Below are 20,239 nucleotides of genomic sequence, written 5' to 3'. Positions count from 1 at the left end.
TGTGTGTGTGGGTTGGGGTGGGCAAAATTTTTTGAAGCTGACCAGTTGTTTCCTAGGCATGAAATTACCCTTATAGCCTAAAGGCTACTGCAGCAGTGGGAACAAAGAACATCTGGCTAGTTATACTGGGTATTAAAGATGTATACACAGTAACCCCCCCCCCCTTTCAGGGATTAGCACTATAGAGAAGTAACCTCATATACTTGAATTCTGACAGCATTATTAAACCAAATTTAAAATGAGAAAGTACAGTTGTGTACACTTAACATAAATGTAAATGTTAGAGTGTATTCACTGTTGTAGTCATTACACTTGGGTTATCCTGCCAGGGGTAGCCCTCGGTTGGCCCAAATACCAGAGGCTTAGTATTTCTGCGCCAATTGTTGTCACTCCAGGACTGACTTCAGGTCGTCAGTGGTATAAAAACAGACAGCCGATGCCATTACATCAGTTTTTCTTACCACAAATGTCAGAAGCCCCCAAATAGGGAGCTAGGTTATGGTGGAACACCACTAACAGTAGAAAGTGAATACCAAACATCACTGTAAGGAGTGAGGAAGAGAGAGAGAGAGAGAAGGGGGATGGAGGGTGGGAAACCAGGACTGCAACAGTGAATACACTCGAACATCTAAGTGTACACAACTGTACTATGTTCTTCATATTTCACTGTTGCAGTCATCCTACTTGGGTTGATGCCCAAAGCTGAAGAAATGGGTGGAGGCAGTCAAGAAGAGTTGGGGCTGGCTAAAATGCCCTGCAGGACTGCGGTTGCAAAGCCTGCCCTAGATTTGGAAAAAAAATAGGCAGGCGGTAATGCTTGGTGAATGTGTAAACAGAACTCCATGTTGCAGCCTCCAAGATATCCCTGGTAGGGACCCCTCTGAGAAAAGCTGCAGAGGTGGCAGTTGCCCTAGTGGAATGTGTTCTGACCCCCTGTTGGGGTGGTTTCCCATGCTGTTTGTAACAGAAATGGATACAGTGTGCTATCCATTTGAAATGGTTTATTTTGATATGGCCTTGCCCTCTGCCCCTGCTGCAAATCTGATCAGTAACTGGCAAGATTTACCTAAAGGACTTAGTTCTATCCAGGTAGGAATCTGAGCTGTCTGTGCACATCTAAAGAGTGCAAGATCCTTTCACCCTTATTTTGAGGTGTAGGGAAAAAGGTGGGAAAATGAATAGATTGGTTGAGAGCCACACTGGACAATACTTTAGGCATGAAAGTTGGGTCAGTCCTGAGAGAGACCCTGTCAGCAAGGAAATGATGAAGGGCACCACAGCCATGAGTACTTGTAGCTCAGACATTCTTCTAGTTGAAGTGATGGCCAGAAGCAATGCTGTTTTCCAAGAGAGGAATTTTAACTGTGCTGAAGCTGCAGGCTCCAATAGGGGTAGCATGAACTTTTCCAACATAAAGTTAAGGTCCCAAGCAGGGGTAGGGGCTCTTCTGGGTGGCATTAAGTTGTTAGCCTCTCTAAGGAACTGCTTGATGAGTGGATGTGAAAATAGAGGTGGCTCTGTGCTGTAATGAGTAGAGATGGCAGAAGCATGGATTTTAATAAAAGAAAAAGGCCGCTGTGAAGCAGGTCTGCTAGGTAATCCAGGAAGAGAGGTAAGGAGGGTTGTGCTGGTTCAGCTCCTTTAGCCTGGATCCATGAGCAATACCTTTTCCACTTGTCAGCATAGAATTTTCTAGTGCTGGGTCATCTGGCTTCATGTATAGCGTCCAGAACTTGCTTACGTAGGCTGGCCACTAGAGGAGAGGTCAAGGAATAAGCCAGGCTGCCAGGTTCAGGGTCTGCAATTGTGGATGCAAGAACTCTCCCTTTTGTTGCATCAGGAGATTTGGAATCTGAGGTAGGTGCCATGGAGGCAATGGTGACAGGCTGCGCAATAGTGGGTACCAGTGCTGGCGTTGCCAGTCTGGGGCAATCAGGACTTCCCTTGGTCTTTCCTCCCTTATTCTGAGTAACACCCTTGTAAGAAGAGGTACAGGGGAAAACGCATAGATCAAGAGGTTTACCCACTGGAAGGATAGGGCATCCACTTTCCAGGCCTTGCTGTGAGGTTCCCTGGTACAGAATTTGTTGAGCTGGTGGTTGCTGTGGGAGGCAAACAGGTCTACCTTCGGTGTACCCCATAGGCTGAAGGTGCTGTGGTTTAATTGCCACTCATGTGGTTCTAGGAGATTTCTGCTTAAGTTGTCTGCCAGAGAGTTTTGGCTGCCTGGCAGGAATTGTGCTAGCAAGTGAATCTGCATGGCTGAAGTCATGTGCCAAAGAGTCATGGCTAGCCTGCATAGTGGGTAAGAATGGGTTCCTACCTGCTTGTTGATGTACCACATCACTGTGGTGTTGTCTGTTTTGACTAGTAAATGCCCCAGAGAGAGTAGGGGTCTGAAAGCTGTCAGTGTGTGCTGAACAGCTAGCATCTCTTCTTGGTTGATGTGCAGATGACTTTGATTTGGGCTCCAGTGGCCCTGAATGCACCTGCCGTCCAGGTGTGCACCCCAGGCATAGTCTGATGCATCTGTGGTTAGGGTCTGGGTGGCGTGGGGTTGTGAAAAGGGAAGTCCCTTGTTGTGGTTGCATGCTGATGCCCAAGAAAGAAAATCTTTCCTTAGACAAGGTATCATAGGTATAATAGTTTCCAGGTGCTGAGAATGTTGACACCAAAGGCTTTTAAAGTACCATTGAAGTTTCCTCATATGCAGTCTGGCATATGGAATTGGTAGAATGCAGGAGGCCATGAATCCTAGAGCTTGCAGGATTTTCCTTGCGGATAACTGGGTTCTGGTGGCCAGTTGAGAGCAGTAGCCTGTCAGATAGGGTTGCTTTTCTGGAGTAAGGAATGCCATCTGGGATGCTGTGTCCAGGCTTGATCCCAAGAATACAATTTTCTGACTGGGGACTAGTTTGGATTTCTTTTCGTTTATAGTGTACCCCAATGAAGTCTGGAGATTTTTTACAAATGTCAGGTGCTGTAACAGCTTTTCCTGTCTGCTTGAATCAGGCAGTTGACCAAGTAGAGGTAAATTTGAATATTTCTTTGTCTGCAAAAGGCAATGGCTGGAGCCAGGCATTTTGTGAAAACTCTGGGAGCCAAAGGAAAGTGCAGAGAACTGATAATGCAGAGATCCTGCCCTGAAACGTAGATATTTCCTGCAAGAGTCTCTGATTGGAATGTGCAGATAGACCTCTTAGGTCTACAGTGGCTAACCAGGCATCTTTGGTTAGCACAGGAAGAAGCTGCTGGATGGCGAGCATTTTGAATTTTGGTACCACCAGGAAGGTGTTTAGAATGGATAGATCTAGGATTGGGCACCAGGTGCCCTCTTTTCTGGGTACCAGGAAAAGTCTGGAATAGAAACCTTGGCCTATCTGGCCTGCAGGAACAGGATGAATTGCCCTCATGAAGAGTAGGGAATGAACTTGGTTTTGTGCCTCTGCCCACTGGTTTAGAGGAAGATCTGGGAACCCTTTTGGGGTTGGCAGTGTGTGGAAATAAAATATGTACCCCTGGGACACTACGTTAAGGACCCATCGATCGTTGGCGATGGGAGGCCCAGTTTTTTGCATGGGATGCAAGTTTTCCACATAGGGGCACAAGCAGGTGGGCAGAGGTAAGAGGTGGAGTTGAAAAGTCATTGTGAATTCTTTCCATAAGGGGGTGGCCTAGCACTCTCAGTTTTAGAAGTGGAGGTACTCCATTGCTTAGATCTCTGCATACCCTGAGACTGTTGTATAGGGGGTCTGCTTCCCCTAGGTCTAGTCTGAGGTGGCCTTGAGGGGGCTGGAAAGGACCAATGTTTTGAGGGGTAATGGCCTACTGAATCTTGGAGGCAGGACTTGCAAAAATATCTTTAACTGTCTGCATAGACTTAGCTTTTTCTTCCATCTTTTTTAAAATCACTTCTGCTTTGGTGCCAAACAGATTGTCTTTGTTCAGCGGTGCATCCAATAATTTTGATTTGACATGGTGTGACAAGGTCTGTTCCTTACGCCAAGCATGCCTTCTAAGTATAGAACCTGTGACTGCTGCCCTGCAGGATGCATCTAGGGAGTCAAAGCTACATTGCAGGGTATGCTTACTAACTTGGCTTGCAGAATGCATAAGCTCTTGTAATTCTTTATTTTCTGCACAGTCAGCGAAGGTAGATAGTTTTTGTTTAATAAGTTCCACAGTATGTTGCCGGTATTTCAGCATATGGAACTGACAATTTAATACTCTAATGGCAAGAGATGTAGAAGTGTATACATTTTTTTACCCCATCTGTCTAAAGCTCGGGAATCCCTGTCCGAGGGGGTGGGATTCTTAGCTGTGGTTGCTTTTATTCCCTTAGGTCCTTGGGAGATGACCTCTGGGTCAGCAGTAGGATTTTCGAAAAAGAATTTATGTGAGTCAGGAACTCTGTATTACCTATATATCACAACTCGGGAATTAGACTGCAGAAATTTTTAGATATTTTATTCCAAAACCAATGTTTTTCACTCTAGCTCCTTGGCTACAACATAGCCTTTAACAGAATACATCCATTTCCTAAAAACAGTTAGCTTAGATATTAACCTTAAGCAATTAAACAATTATTCAATTAACTTAAAAAAATTTTTTTTTTAAAGTGCATTAAACAAAACTCTTCCAATTACATTCTTTGTTTATACCTCTTGGCTGTAATGTGTTAAATTTCAATATCAGGATGGATTCCTTTTTTCTTAAAAAATATTTAAAACTTTCTTTGTTTAGAAATTCATCCTCTACTTGTTCTAAAACTGAAACCCTTAAACTTTCCAATTTACCCTGTTTCATATTAAAATCTTGTGCTACTGGGCTAATATCCTTTTGATTTTTAATACATCTGATGTGTTCTTTAACTCTTTCATTCAAACACCTTTTTGTCTCTCCTATCTAAAACTTTTGACATTCGCAGCTCAAAGCATACACTACCCCCTTACTTTTACATGTAAAAACTCCCTTTGTTTGAAACTTTTTACCATTAATCATGGGGAATGTGGATACTATATGTTGACATACTGAACATTTACCACACCTTTTCGTACCCACAATAGGTACTTCCTCCATTTTAAGCTGTGGTCTTTTGTAAGCTCCTTTCACTAAAAAGTCCTTTATACTACGCCCTCTTTTATATGAGAAACGTAATCTTACATTCTGAAGGGCAGAAACCTCTTCTTTCAAGAAGTTCCAATATTCAGATAGCAGTTTTTCTTGGGTAGCTGAAAATAAATTATACACAGACACACAAAATATTTCTTCATTTTGGTCCGGACACTGTCCGGTTATCAAACTACTACCTTTTTGTTTCTTGTACGGTAAAGCCCTTCCTTTGTTATTTATCCTTTTTAAGCTTTCATTAATTATACTGTCAGCATAACCCCTTTTGCTTAACATTACTGCTACTCTTTTGATTTCCTCTGTTCTTTCTCGTATATCACTACATAGCCTGCTTACTCTAAGTAGCTCACCATATGGAATCACTGTCAGAGTGTGTTTGGGATGACAGCTGGTGGCATGAAACATAGTTGGGCTGATCAAATTTTCTATGAATGTTAGTTTTAATAGCCCCTATATCAAGTACATCTAATGTAATATCTAAATAATTAATTTTCCTCCCTGTTTGTAATCCTTCAAATTTAATAGCAAATTCATTATCATTCAAATAATTCACAAAGGGTTGGGAGGGTGGCCTAATGGCTAAGGTGTTTGCCTTACAAAGACAAGGTGCAGGGTTTGAGTCTCACAAAGGATAATTGGCTAGGCTTACAATGGCTCGCAAGGGCAGTTAGCTTAGTACTATGAACCTATGAACCTGTTCTTCTCCTCCCTTACATCTCTGTAGTACTTGTCAGGTTTCCTGGGAGCAGGAGATGAGTATCAGGAGTTACAGTGGATTCCATACAAACATCATCCACAACATTCAGAACAGGAGGAATGGCTAAGGGTCTGTGCAGTGGTAAATCTAAAAATTCTCTGAGTCCCTTTTTGGACTGTGGATAATCCTGGCATTCCCAATGGAAATGTTATCTCAAGGTATGCAGGGTTTCACCAAAAGAAAAATTCTCTGGAAGAGAAGTAGAAGGAACAGATTCCTCTGCACCTGAATCCTCATAAGCAGATAAGGGCATGTCTTCATAATCAGAAACCAGAGTCGGACTTTTGGTCAGATAAAGCTGCTGGGGACAAGTCTCTTTTCCTTTTAGCAGGGGTAGGCTGGCTTCCCCTAATCAGCATGACAAGATCTTCCACCATTTTAAGCATCTGAGATTGAGGCAAGGAAGCAAGCACTTGAGGTTGGGACTTTTTTTTAGGCATAGTTCATACTCTGGGCCTTAGAAACTCTGTAGTTTTAGAAAGAACCGAAGACACGAAAGAAGTGGTCAGTTTGTGTTGACTATCGGTAGTGCGAAGAACTTACTCAGAAGCCGGTGCCTGCACAGCGGCTCCGGACCCATCCAAGGTAGAGACATCCGCAGGTTCCGTAGTCAAAGAAGAGTCTTGCTGCATACCAGGCTCCGAACGGGTCTCGGTAGCGGCCTGTGAATCCATCAAAGCAGGCATCAGGGGCTGCGAAAGCACCTCAATGAGTACCGTTGAGCTGGCGACTAGCTTAATGGAAGCGTTGTCGGCAGTTTTGGACCTGTGAGGTCTGTGTCTGTCTTTATCCTTACTTTTTTTGGAAGATCGGTAGTCGGATGGCTTACCAAAGCCATTTCGGAATACAGAGATAGAGAGCGGAAGAATTTAGCTATGATAATGGCCTGACGACATATAGTTCGGGCATTGAACAAAGCACAAAACCAGCAGTGAGGGACGTCATGGTCTGGGCCTAAACAGGTGACGTAGTAAGAATGGAAATCTCGGTGTGGTATTTGCTTTCCACAGGCGAGACAATTGTTAACTTTTTCTGAAATCGGTTAGAGGAAGAAAAAAGGATCCCCAACGGGGTACTTAGCTTTAGAAGACTTCAACTTCAATTTCAGAAACAAAAACTCAGGCAGTGGCCGACCTGCACTCGTGTGAACTGCTTCTGCTTCAGGCTCCTCGGCAAGAAAGACTGATGTAATATAGAGCCAGCTGCCTGTTTTTATACCACTGACGACCTGACATCAGTCCTGGAGCGACAGCAACTGACGCAGATATACTAAGCTTCTGGGATTTGGGCCGACTGAGGGTTACCCCTGGCAGGATAACCCAAGTGTGATGACTGCAACAGTGAAACATGAAGAACATCCAATAAACACAGCGTTAAGCAATAATTACTTTGGGTTCAATGATAAATTTTATGACGAAGTTTGTGAAGTAGCAATGGGGGCAGTAGTAGCTCCCACTTTCACTAACCTGGTATTAACTTTTGTGGGACAATGAATTCATTTAAAACAGCCCATTCAAAAACAATATAAGACTGTACCTTGGATACACAGATTATTTGTTTTTTCATCTGAGAAGATGGTGAGGAATTAGTCAAAATTTCAGGTTCATGTAAGCCAGTCCACAGGTAGTTTTCTGTGTCTGGGCAAAAATGTAGATCAATTTTTAGATGTTATCATTAGTAAGATTAATGTAAACGGTACATTACAGTGCAAAACTCAACAAAAAACCCCACAGTCAGCAATACATATTTACATGCTAACACTTGCCTCCCCATACATACCAAACATAATATTTCTAAAAGTCAGGCTATAAGTGAAGCAATATTAGCAACATAAGACACAGTATTTATGAATGAAGACCAGACTTTAAAAGAAATGTTTTTTAGATACAGAATATGACATGGCCAATACAGATGATATATTTTTAGAACATTTAAACAAAAAAAAGCAGAGAAGTACAGTTGTGTACACTTACCATAAATGTAGATGTTCGAATGTATTCACTGTTGCAGTCATCACATTTGGGTTATCCCTACCAGGGTAGCCCTTGGCCGGCCCGACTACCAGAGGCTTAGTATTTCTGCGTCGGTTGCTGTCGTTCCTTCTAAGGAGAGAGAGAGAAGCAAGGGATGGAGGGAGGGAAACCAGGACTGTAAAAGTGAATACATTAACAACTACATTTATGTTACGTGTACACAGCTGTACTATGTTCTTCATGTTTCATTGTTGCAGTCATCATATTTGGGTTGTTTCCCAAAGCTGAGGAAAAGAGTGGAGGCAGTCAAGTAGACTAGGGGCTGGCTAGGATGCCCTGCAAAACTGCAGTGGCAAAGCCTGCCCTGGATTTGAAGAAGATAGGCAGGTAGTAACGCTTGGTGAAAGTGTGAACAGATGTCCAGGTGGCAGCCTCCAGGATGTCCCTGGTGAGGACTCCTCTGAGGAAAGCTGCAGAGGTGGAGGCTGCTCAGGTGGAGTGAGTCCTGACCCCCTTAGGGGGAGGGTTTCCATGTTGCTTGCAACAGAAACGGATGCAGTGTGCTATCCATTTGGAAATTGTTTAGAGATGGCTTTGCCCTCTGCCCCTGCAGCAACACTAATGAGTAATTGATCAAACTTTCTGAATGATTTAGTCCTGTCTGCATAAAATCTGAGCTGTCTGTGCACATCTAGAGAGTGCAGGATCCTTTCCCCCTTGTTTTGTGTGTTAGGGACGAAGGTGGGCAAAATGAATGGATTGGTTGAGAGCCACACTGGACACCACCTTGGGCATGAAGGATGGGTTAGTCCTGAGGGAAACTCTGTCAGCATGGAAGATGATGAAGGGCTCCACAGCCATGACTGCTTGTATCTCGGAGACTCTTCTGACTGAAGTGATGGCCAGAAGAAAAGCTGTCTTCCAGGAGAGAAATTTTAACTCTGCTGAAGATGCTGGTTCAAAAGGGGGCAGGGTGAGCTTTTCCAACACAAAGTGAAGGTCGCAAGCTGGGGTAAGTGCTCTTCTGGGTAGCCTCAAGTTGCTAGCCCCTCTTAGGAATTGTTTGTTCAGATGGTGTGAGAAAAGGAGATGCGCAGTGTGGAAATAAGCAGAGATAGCAGAGGCATGAATTTTAATAGAGGAAAAAGAAAGACCACTGTGCAGTAGGTCAGCTAGGTAACCCAGGATGAGAGGTAGGGAGGGCTGGGCTCCCTTAGCCTGTATCCAGCTGCAGAACCTTTTCCATTTGTCAGCATAAGACTTTCTAGTGATAGAGAGTCTGGCCTCACATATAACATCTAGAACCTGTTAACTGACGTTGACAGATTGATCAGTGGTCAGGGAATAAGCAAGGCTGCCAAATTGAGGGTCTGGAATTGGAGATGCATGAATTTTCCTTCCCTCTGGGTCAGGAGGGTTGGGGTCTGAGGGAGATGCCATGGTGGCAGTGGGTCCAGGCTGTGCAGAAGTGGGTACCAGTGCTGGCAGGGTCAGTCTGGAGCAATAAGAACTGCCCTCGGTTTTTCCTCCCTTATTTTGAGCAGTACCCTGTAGATGAGGGGTAGTGGAGGAAAAGCATAGATCGATAGATTGACCCAGGGGAAGAAAAGGGCATCCACTTTCCAAGCCACGGAGTGATGCTCCCTGGTGCAGAACTTGCTGAGCTGATGGTTGGTGTGGGAGTTAAAAAGGTCGACCTTCGGGATGCCCCATTTCTGAGTTATCAGGGTGAAGGTTCATTTGTCTAGCTGCCACTCATGTGGGTCCAGAAGATTTCTCCTTAAGTGGTCTGCCAGAGAGTTTAGAGAAAGCACAGTTGTGTACACTTACCATAAATGTAGATGTTTGAGTGTATTCACTGTTGCAGTCATCACATTTGGGTTATCTGCTCGCAGTAGCCCTCAGTCGGCCTGAGCATCAAAGTCTTGGGTCCTGCATCGGTTGCTGTTTCATCTTTCATGACGTCAGGTAGTCAGGGGTATAAAGCATGCAGTCGATGCCATTACATCAGTTTTTCTTGCCCCAGATGTCAAGTGCCCCCCTAATGGGAAGCAATTAAATATATATATATATATATATATATATATATATATATATATATATATATATATATATATATACACATACAAGGTTATACCTCCAACAAAAAAAGCAAATGCAACGAAACGCTTTTAAGCATAGTAAAGGAGAGTAAAGGTATAGCCAAAAGAAGTCAGGGGGCTGGAGGGAGGGTAACCAGTACTTCAACAGTGAATACACTCGAACATCTACATTTATGGTAAGTGTACACAACTGTACTGTGTTCTTCGTGCTTCACTGTTGCAGTCATCACATTTAGGTAGATTCCCAAAGCTAAGGATGGGAGGAGAAATTTAGATAACATTAGGACCAGCTATAAGGCCCTGCAAGACTGCAGTGGCAAAACCAGCTCTGGATTTAGAGAAAACTGGCAAATGGTAGTGTTTGGTGAAAGTATGTACAGAACTCCAGGTAGCAATTTCTAGGATGTCCCTGGTAGGGACACCTCCCAGAAAGGCTGTAGAGGTAGATGCAGCCCTGGCTGAGTGTGGTCTTATCCCCTGTGGGATAGGTTTTCCATGGTGCTTATAGCAGAAATTAATGCAATGGCCTATCCATTTAGAAATGGTTTGCTTTGAAATGGCCTTCCCCTCTGCCCCTGCAGCAAATGCCACCAGCAGTTGTTCAGATTTCCTTTGAGGTTTAGTCCTGTCCAAGTAAAATCTAAGTTGTCTGTGCACATCTAAGAAGTGCAGTATCCATTCCCCTTTGTTCTGTGGATTAGGAAAGAAGGTTGGCAAATAAATGGACTGATTAAGGGCCACACTGGATACTACCTTGGGCATGAAGGAGGGACTGGTCCTGAGGGACACCTTGTCTGCATGAAAGATGATGAAAGGCTCCACTGCCATAAGGGCCTGTAATTCAGATACCCTTCTTACTGAAACGATTGCTAAAAGGAAGGCTATTTTCCAAGAAAGGAATTTTAACTATGCACTTGCAGCTGGCTCAAAAGGAGGTAGAGTGAGTTTTTCCAATACAAAGTTAAGGTCCCAGGCTGGAGTTGGGGCTCTCCTGGGTGGTCTCAAGTTTTTGGCCCCTCTGAGGAACTGCTTGAGCAGTGGATGAGAGAAGTGGGGTGGTTCTGTGCTGTAATGAGCTGAAATGGCTGAGGCATGAATTTTGATGGAGGAAAAAGAAAGTCCCTTGTGAAGCATCTCAGTTAAGTATTGAAGAATCTGAGGTAAATTGGGCACTGCTGTGTCCAACCCTTGAGTTTGGTTCCAGGAACAGAATCTTTTCCATTTTTCAGCATAAGATTTTCTAGTACAAGGCCTCCTTGCCTCCAAAATGACATCCAACATTTGTTTACTGAAGGATGGTGATGGAGAGATTAGTAATTAGCCAGGCTGCCATGTTCAGGGTTTGAAGCTGAGGATGCAGAATCTGGCCCTCCTGCTGAAACAGCAGGGTAGGGGTCTGAGGCAGATGCCATGGAGCCAGCAGTGACACACTGCGCAAGAGGGGGTACACCAGTGTTGGCATTGCCAGTCTAGTGCAATCAGTATCGTCCTTGGTTTGTCCTTTTTGATCTTTAGTAGTACTTTGGAGAGGAGAGGCACAGGAGGAAAGGCATAAACTGATAAGATTTATCCAGCTGAAGGACAGGGCATCCACTTTCCAAGCTTGTTTGTGGGGAGTCCCTGTGAAGAATTTGTCCAATTGGTAGTTCTGGGGGGAGGCAAACAGGTCTATATCTGGGCTCCCCCATTTGTTTATCAACATGTTGAAAGTCTTTGGTTCCAGTTTCCACTCGTGTGGGTCCATGAGACTTCTGCTTAGTTCATCTAACAGTGTATTTAGTATTCTTGGCAGGAATTGTGCCTGTAGATGCACTTAGTAGCTCAAGGCTGAGTTCCACAGAGCCATGGCTAGTCTGCAGAGGGGGTATGAATGGGTACCCCCCTGCTTGTTTATGCACCACATAACAGTGTTGTCCGTCTTTACCATTAATTGTCCTGGAAGAATGTGGTCCTTGAAGGCTGTCTGAGCATTCTGTACAGCCAACATTTCTTTTTGATTGATATGCATGTGCATTTGACTTGGGTTCCATTTGTCCTGAATGCACTTCCCTGCCAGGTGAGCCCCTCATGCATAGTCTGATGCGTCTGTTGTTAGGGTTTGGGCGACAGGGGGTAGAGTGAATTGTAGTCCCTTGTTTTGGTGGCAGGCCTCTGCCCACCAAATAAACTCTAACTGTAGGCAAGGTATGATATGAATCATTGCTTCTAGATCCTGAGAATGTTGACACCATAGGCTTTTTAGACACCATTGTAGTTTCCTCATATGCAGTCTTGCATATGTTATTAGGAGAATGCAGGAGGCCATGAACCCCAAGGCTTGCAGTATTTGCCTTGCAGATAGCAGGGTTCTTGTGGCCATTAGTTTGAAGTAAGTTGTCAAATGAATTTCTTTCTCTGGCGTGAGGAAAGCCATCTGGGAAGCTGTGTTCAAGCTTGCTCCCAGGAATGCAATTTGTTGACATGGTACACAATGTGATTTATTTTTGTTTATGGTGTACCCCAGACAAGTTAGCACATTTTGTACAAATGCCAGATGATTCAAAAGTATGCCCTGGCTTTCTGCCTGAATTAGACAATCATCCAGGTATGGGTATATTTGAATATTTCTTTGCCTGCAACATGCAATGACTGGAGCTAGGCACTTTGTGAATACCCTGGGCGCAGTACATAAGCCAAAGGGCAGTGCAGAGAACTGATAGCGCATGTAGCCTGCTTTGAAGCGTAGGTATCTTCTGCAAGATTCCCTGACTGGGATGTGCAGGTAGGCTTCCTTTAAATCCAGTATTGCCAACCAAGCATCCTTGCCTAACATAGGAAGCAACTGGTGAACAGTTAGTATCTTGAATTTTGGGATCACCAAAAAGGTTTTTAGGATAGAAAGGTCCAGGACAGGGCACCATGATTCGTCTTTTCTGGGTACCAGGAAAAGTCTAGAGTAGGAAACCTTGTCCCTTTTCCTCTTCTGGTACAGTTTGAATAGCCCTTATGCTTAAGAGAGAGAGTACTTGCTTTTGAGCCTCTGCCCACTAATTTGGGGGTAGATCTGGCCAACCGTTTGGGGTTGGTAATGTGTGGAAGTGAAATCTGTATCCTTGGGAAACTATATTTAAAACTCATTTGTCCTGTGTAATAAGTTCCCAGTTTTCTGCCTGCAGAGCAGTCTTTCCCCCCTAAAGGAGCAGTCAGTTGAGAAGTGCTTGGCAGTTTTAAAGTTAAGTCATTGGGACAGCTTACCATAGAGGGGAGTCTTACTACTCCCTGACTTGGAAGTGGGAGCCCCCCACTGCTTAGTCCTGTGCGTACCCTGGGACTGCAGCCTGGGTGTTCTGCTGGTTCTGCATTTGGACTGAGAAGGCCTGGAAGGGGCATGAAAGGACCAATTCTTAGAGGGCCAATGCCTACTAAATTTTGGAGGCTGTACCTTTGGAAATCTTTAACAGTTTGCATAGATTTAGCTTTTTCCTCCATCTTTTAAGCACTTCTTCTGCTTTGTTGCTAAATAGGCAGTCCTGATTTAAGGGAGCATCCAGCAATTTAGCTTTAACAAGATCTGGCAAAGATTGCTCCTTAAACCAGGCATGCCTTCTAAGTACAGACCCAGTGACAGCAGCCCTGCAAGATGCCTCTAGTGAATCAAAACCACATTGCAAAGTATGTTTTTCAACCTGTTCAGCAGAATGCATTAAATCCTGTAATTCTTTACTTTTAGCACAGTCAGGAATCATTTTCTGTTTAAGCAATCCAATAATATGCTGCTGATACTTTAACATAGGAAACTGGCAGTTTAAGGCCTTAATGACCAAGGCTGCAGAACTGTATACCTTCTTAACCCATCTATCCAGCGCCCTGGAATCTCTATCAAAGGGGTAGGATTTTTGGCAGTAGTAGTCTTAATGCCCTTGGGTCCCTGTGAAATGGTCTCAGGATCTGCAGTAGGATTTTTAAAAAGGAACTTGAGAGAGTCAGGAACCCTGTAATATCTATCAGGTTTTCTGGGAGCAGGAGGTAAAGAGTCAGGGGGCCAAGCTAGATTCCGAAAAGGCATCAACAACAATGTCTAGTACAGGAGGGATAGCTAAAGGCCTGTGTTGAGGCAGGAGTAAGAAATCCCTTTTTAGAATCAGAGTAATCCTGGCTTTCCCAGCAAAAATGCTCCCTAAGAGTATGCAAGGTTTCACCAAAAGAGAAATCTTCTGGGGGGGAGCAGAGGGAAAAGCGTCCTCTGCATCAGAATCCTCATAGGTAGATAAAAGTAAATATCCTGGTTATCAGAGGAAACAGAAATTTCAGAATCCTGATCAGAAGTATCATAAGCAAATTCAGTCCTAGGTCTCTTACAGGGGGAAGGTTGGCTTCTCCTGATTAAAGTAATAAGGTCTTCAGCCATTCTTATAATTTGTTTTTTAGACATAGAGGCCTGACCATGCAGTCTGGACGTCGGTTTTCTAGGCATGGTTCGAGTTTTAAGCCTTGAAGAAGAAGATGATGTCGGTTTAATATGCAAGTCAGTAGGCCTGAATACACCCTCAGAAGCCGGTGCCTGCACAGCAGCTCCGGACCCATCCAAGGTAGAGACATCTGCAGGTTCCACAGATGAAGCATCTCGCGGCATACCAGACTCCGGAATGGGTCTCAGTAGAAGCCTGCGAATCTGAAGTAGCGGGTATCAGGGGCTGTGAACTGAGTACCAGAGAACTGGCGACTAGCTTAGGAGAAGCATTGTCAGCAGCTTTGGACCTAGGCGGCCTTGTCTCTGTCTTTATGTTGGTAAATTTTCGGAATGTCGGTAGTCAGGTGGCTTACTGAAGACATATCTGGATAATTGAACAGAGTACCAAAATATTTAGAAGCGTAAATATACCGATGACGAATAGTTCATTGCTTAAATAAGGCACAAAACCGACAGGGAGGTACGTTGTGGTCAGGGTCTAGGCAAGGAATACAGTACGAATGAAAATCTTGAGGAGGTATTTGCTTTCCACAAGAAATACAATTATTGACTTTTACTGACCGGTTTAGAGCAAGAAAAAGTTAACCCAACGGGGTACTTAGCTTTGGTTGAAGACTTCAGTTCTGAAACTCGAAAACAGAAATTTCAGGATTCGGCTGACCGGCACTTGCGAACTGTTTCTGCTTCGGGCACCGCACGGCAAGAAAAACTGATGTAATGGTGTTGGCAGCATGCTTTTTACCCTTGACTACCCGACATCATGGAGGATGAGACAGCAACTGACGCAGGACCCAAGACTGATAATCAGGCCGACTGAGGGCTACTGCAAGCAGATAACCCAAATGTGATGACTGCAACAGTGAAACACGAAAAACATCCAGTGACTGCTGCCCTGCAAGTAGCTTCTAGGGCGTCAAAACCACAGTGTATGGTGTGCTTAGTCACTTAACTTGCAGAATACATTAACTCTTGTAACTGTTTACATTCTCCACAAGCAGGAAAGGCAGACACATTTTGTTTGAGGAGTTCCAGGGTATGTTTCTGAAATGTTAGCATATGGAACTGGCAACTCAGAGCTCTGATAGCAAGAGTAGCAGAGATGTATATTTTTTTTACCCCAGCTATCTAGTGCTACGGAATCCCTATCTGAGGGTGTGGGATTCTTAGCAGAGGTTGCTTTAATTCCTTTATGTCCTTGAGCAATAACCTCAGGGTCAGCAGCAGGAGTTTTGAAAATAAATTTGTGAGAGCCAGGGACTCTAATACCTGTCAGGTGTTCTGGGTGCAGGAGGGAGTGTGTGTCAGGAGTCAAACTGGATTCCAGGAAACCATCGTCCACAATATCCAGGACTGGGGGAATGGCCAGGGGTCTGTGCTGTGGAAGATCTAAAAATTCTCAGAGTCTCTTTTTAGACTGAGGGTAGTCCTGACATTCCCATTGGAAATGCTCCCTTAAGTTATGAAGGGTTTCCCCAAACGAAAAGTCCTCAAGTGGAGAGGCTGAAGGAATGGAATCCTCTGCATCAGAATCTTCATAAGCAGAGAGGGGTTGCATGTCTTCATATTCAGATGCATCAGAGTCATCAGACTCCTGTTCAGACAAAGCTACTGGGGACAGATCTCTTTCTTTTGGAAGGGGTAGCTTCTCTTCCCCTGATCAGCCTGATAAGGTATTCTGCCATTTTAATCATTTGAGACTAAGGCAAGGAAGTAGGTGCCTGAGACTGGGTCGTTGGTTTCTTGGGTGTGGCTCATACCCTGAGCCTTAGATGCGCGGTTTTTGAAAGAACGGTAGACGTGGATGTCGTTAGTTTGTGTCAAGAATTGGTAGTATGAAGTACTTCCTCGGAAGCCGGTGCCTGCTCAGCAACTCCGGAACCATCCAAGGTAGAGACAGCCGCAGGATCCTTAGTAGAAGAAGAGTTTTGTGGCATACCGGACTCCGAAAGGGTCTGGGTAGCAGCCTGTGAATCCACAGAAGCAGGCATCAGGAGCTGCGAAAGAACCTCACTGAGGACCGGTGAACCGAAGACTAGCTTAATGGGAGCGTCGCCGGTAGGTTTGGACTGTGCCTTTATCCTTACGTTTTTTTTCATATGATCTGTTGTCGGATGGCTTACTGAAGCCACATCGGAATTCGAGGACTGTAAGTGAAAGTATCTAGCTACAATAAGGGCCCGACGACATATAGTTCTGGCGTTAAAGCACAAAAGCAACACTGAGGGATGTCGTGGTCTGGGCGTAAAGAAGTGACGCAGTAAGAATGAAAATCTCGGTGTGGTATTTGCTTTCCACAGGCGAGACAATTGTTGACTTTTTCTGACATCGGCTAGAGCAAGAAAAGAGGATCCCCAATGTGGTACTTTGATTTAGAAGACTTCAGCTTCAATTCGGAAAAAAAAATCAGGTAGCGGCTGACCGGCACTCATGGGAACTGCTTCTGCTTTAGGCTCCTCAGCAAGAAAGACTGATGTAATGGCATTGGCTGCCTTTTTTTATACTACTGATGACCTGACGTCAGTCCTGAAGCGACATCAACCGACGCAGAAATACTAAGCCTCTGGCATTCAGGCCGGCCGAGGGCTATCCTGGCAGGGATAACCCAAATGTTATGACTGCAACAGTGAAACACGAAGAACATCAATATTTACTTACACTAATACACAAATCAATGAGGAGACAGAGATCATCTTAAGTGACAACTAGAAAATATTCCTATGAATACGAATGCACTACGTATATATTCTAATCATTGTGACTTTACAATGGTTCTGAATAACTTGCAAGATATCAAAGTGCTAGCACAGTTTAGAATAGATTAGAGACTAACTGGCTTCAATGACACTTAAAATAGTAACTATTTTAAAAGTGAAGGCAGCAAAACTCAATTGGCTAAAGTTTTGAGCATGTTACTTTGGTGAACATCTTTTTAAACAGTTTTGCAATGACAGCAGTTATTCTGATGAAGGCTTTTAAGTAAACGGAAATGAAAATTCTAATATTCTTCTAGTTTGGTGTTTCCTTGTTTGGAGTGCCACTGCTTGTGAAATCTGTGGGTTTCACTCTACTGCCAAACCATGGTGGTTTTTTTTTTTTTTTTTGCAACTGTTTGAAATTCTGGGACCAGCTAGAGTGAGTCCTGAAACACAGACTAACTGTCCAAAAAAATGGACTTTGCATATACTAACTCTAAATTGTCCATTCCTCAGAATATTCCCTTTTCTCTGAAGTATGACCATCCCTGAGTCAGTACATACAAGTTTGGTGGGGTGGGGGTGCAGGGGGGTTTGCTACGTTGCAAAAAGGAGGTTTAGAGTGACGTTCGAGAGTCGCTCTTCTGCATTTCTGACTTTTTTCCAGAGTGCTGGCACTTGTCATTTCAATAAGGAGCGTTTTTTTTAAACATTCTTAAGGATGTCAAGTGCCATCCCATACATAACCTGTAACTTACATCAGCTTCCAATACTCCTTTCAAGACTCCAGTTTTTGCAAAACAGTTTCCATTCATTTAAAGACACAGATACACATTAAATAATAATGCTTTTATAAAAAAATGTACGCATACAAGTCCACAAAAATCAGTCCTTATTGTATATGTTACCTCTATATCTAAGTTGGCCCTAATTGCTCTAACATGGTTTACTAGTAACCTGGGTTACAGCAAATCATCCTGAAGAGAAATTATATGTTCTCTATCATCAAGGCAGTTTTTCCTCCCCTTAATAGCTGCTTTCCCTCCTTTTACAAGGGCTACATACAAACATTAAACAATCAAAAAAATATGACTTGGGAAATGGACATAATTTTAAGAAAGCTTATACTAACCATAGAATGGTATCTTGAGGATATCTACCACACTGGAGAATTTTTGGTCTCTTGAATCTGATATAATGTTTACGCACCATTGCAGTTTTCTTCTAACTACTACTACTGAACTCAACTATCCCAGAACTAGCTCTAATTCCAAGCACTCCGATTATTTTGAACATATCAATACATTAACCTTCTGCAGTCATATAAAGTTCAACATAATATATTCAAATAAATCATCATGCAATGCAACAAAAACTTTAAAAGCAAGTAAATAAAACATCAGTCACAGGTTACTCATGCTTGTCTCTGCTGCATGTACTGTAAAGGACCTGATGGGAAGCTCTAATAATACCTATAAAACAGCACAGTGATACTTCTCCTTAATGGTGTGCCAAAGTAATGGGCAAAACTACAGTAAAATAGGAGGAGTCAGAAAACTCCCAAAGGCAAGCATACAGGCCTTTAGAAACATAAAATTTACATTCAAACCATGCATATGCAAGACAAATAAAAGCTGTATCTGAACACAAATATGACATTTGCTTGACTATTCGCATGAGCAGTAACTACAATGTTGGTCCATCCACCTGAGCTGCTGGTATAAACAACCTTATGGCACTTATTAAAAAAGAGGGTGGAGAACTTGCCATATGCACTCTAGTCCAACTATCAGCAGGGATACCACTTTGGCTCTTTCCTGAAAAGTGGCCAAAGGCCTAAAAGGGCTAAAATGATTAACAAAAGTTAAAAATAAATAGTAAAAATATTCACCTCTTGCTCTTTTTTATGTGCATCGTCTTCTGTATCAGACTGCTGATCCTGTTCATTTTCATCACTCTGGAAAAGAAAAACATTATTCTAAGCATTTGGGATTTAAAGCAATCAAGCACTTCTTTGTTATTTTTTTTCATTAAAACATTTTGTAAGTCACTCAGCTGTTAAAGTGATACTTGAGGCAGTCACTACTATGTGCACTTGTACTTAATATGCTGACACAGCCCTGTGTATTCTCAGCAAAGCAAAAGATTACACAGTACTCGCACTTGTACTAACTCTCATACTGACAAACAGCTGAAGGAACTAACAGGTGAAAATGTTTCAGATACTACCGATCTAAACAGTACACAACTGAAGGGTCAAGTGCTGAGGTTTTCAAATCAGTCATTTCCAAAACGTTTCCCTTAAATGTTCACTTAAAACAGTTGGAGTCATCTGTTTTCTGCTCATACTTTCACCAAGTTGGATGTTAGTTCCACGGCCAGAGCTGGCATTGGCAGGGCTATTCTGCATGGGTTTCTTTAGGGTTCTTCCGTGCTGTCCTCTTCCCATGCTTCCTCTTGAGCTTCTGTAATCTCCCTTAAGTTATGAATACTGGAACAATTACATGGAAGGACATAATACAGTTGTGTAAAATCTTACTATAACTCTTCCACTTCTTCCTCCTTATGGATGTGTGTGCGCCTAGGGACATTCTTTTCCTCCTGAGGCTTTTCCAGCTCTGATTGTGTGCGAGCATATGTCTTTATGCCCTACAACTTGATCAGGGAGAATACGTGCGGTGTACAGCACCTATAAGTTCTAAAGGCTTTAGTATACTGGCCAGTCATCGGGCTGTCTTTGGCAGGACATCCCTTAGGTTATGAATACTGCAACAGTGATATGGAAGGACATCTACAGGTATGCAAGGTTTGTTTTTCTGTATAAGTGACTAGAAATGTGTGCACTGAAAATGAGTTTTGCACTGAAGAGAATGCAAACCTAAAACAATTAAATGATTTTAATACATTAGACCGTGTTATACATCACTTAAATAATATCCCATCGGCAGCTAAACAGCCTGCATTTCCTTATCAGTGTAGCTCCATTTCAATAATTCCCCACCTGCAGCAGCAAGAACAGTGGTGAAACAGCCTGCTTTGTATGTAATAAGTAGTACCCTTTACCATTTCATTTGCAGAGATCAAGTAATATTGATTTGTAAATTACATAAGCGTGTGCACTGGTTCAGACGCTA

General features: G+C 43.3%; 1 protein-coding gene across 3 annotated transcripts in view; it reads right to left on the bottom strand.

Annotated features, from left to right (window-relative positions):
• The window catches only part of PPP1R12A (protein phosphatase 1 regulatory subunit 12A), a 2,492,399-nt gene that overhangs the window by 706,419 nt on the left and 1,765,741 nt on the right, over positions 1–20,239 (bottom strand). For all 3 annotated transcript variants that reach the window (XM_044087956.1, XM_044087957.1, XM_044087958.1), the window contains exon 19: positions 18,997–19,062. In XM_044087956.1, the coding sequence (XP_043943891.1) occupies positions 18,997–19,062 (66 nt within the window). The remainder of the gene's footprint in view (positions 1–18,996; positions 19,063–20,239) is intronic.

The sequence above is a fragment of the Protopterus annectens genome, chromosome 11.part0, assembly GCF_019279795.1.
Source record: "Protopterus annectens isolate FY-2018-M chromosome 11.part0, PAN1.0, whole genome shotgun sequence".
NCBI lineage: Eukaryota > Metazoa > Chordata > Ceratodontiformes > Protopteridae > Protopterus > Protopterus annectens.
Note: the sequence above shows the minus strand (reverse complement) of the source record. Positions and strands in the feature narration are given on the sequence as shown.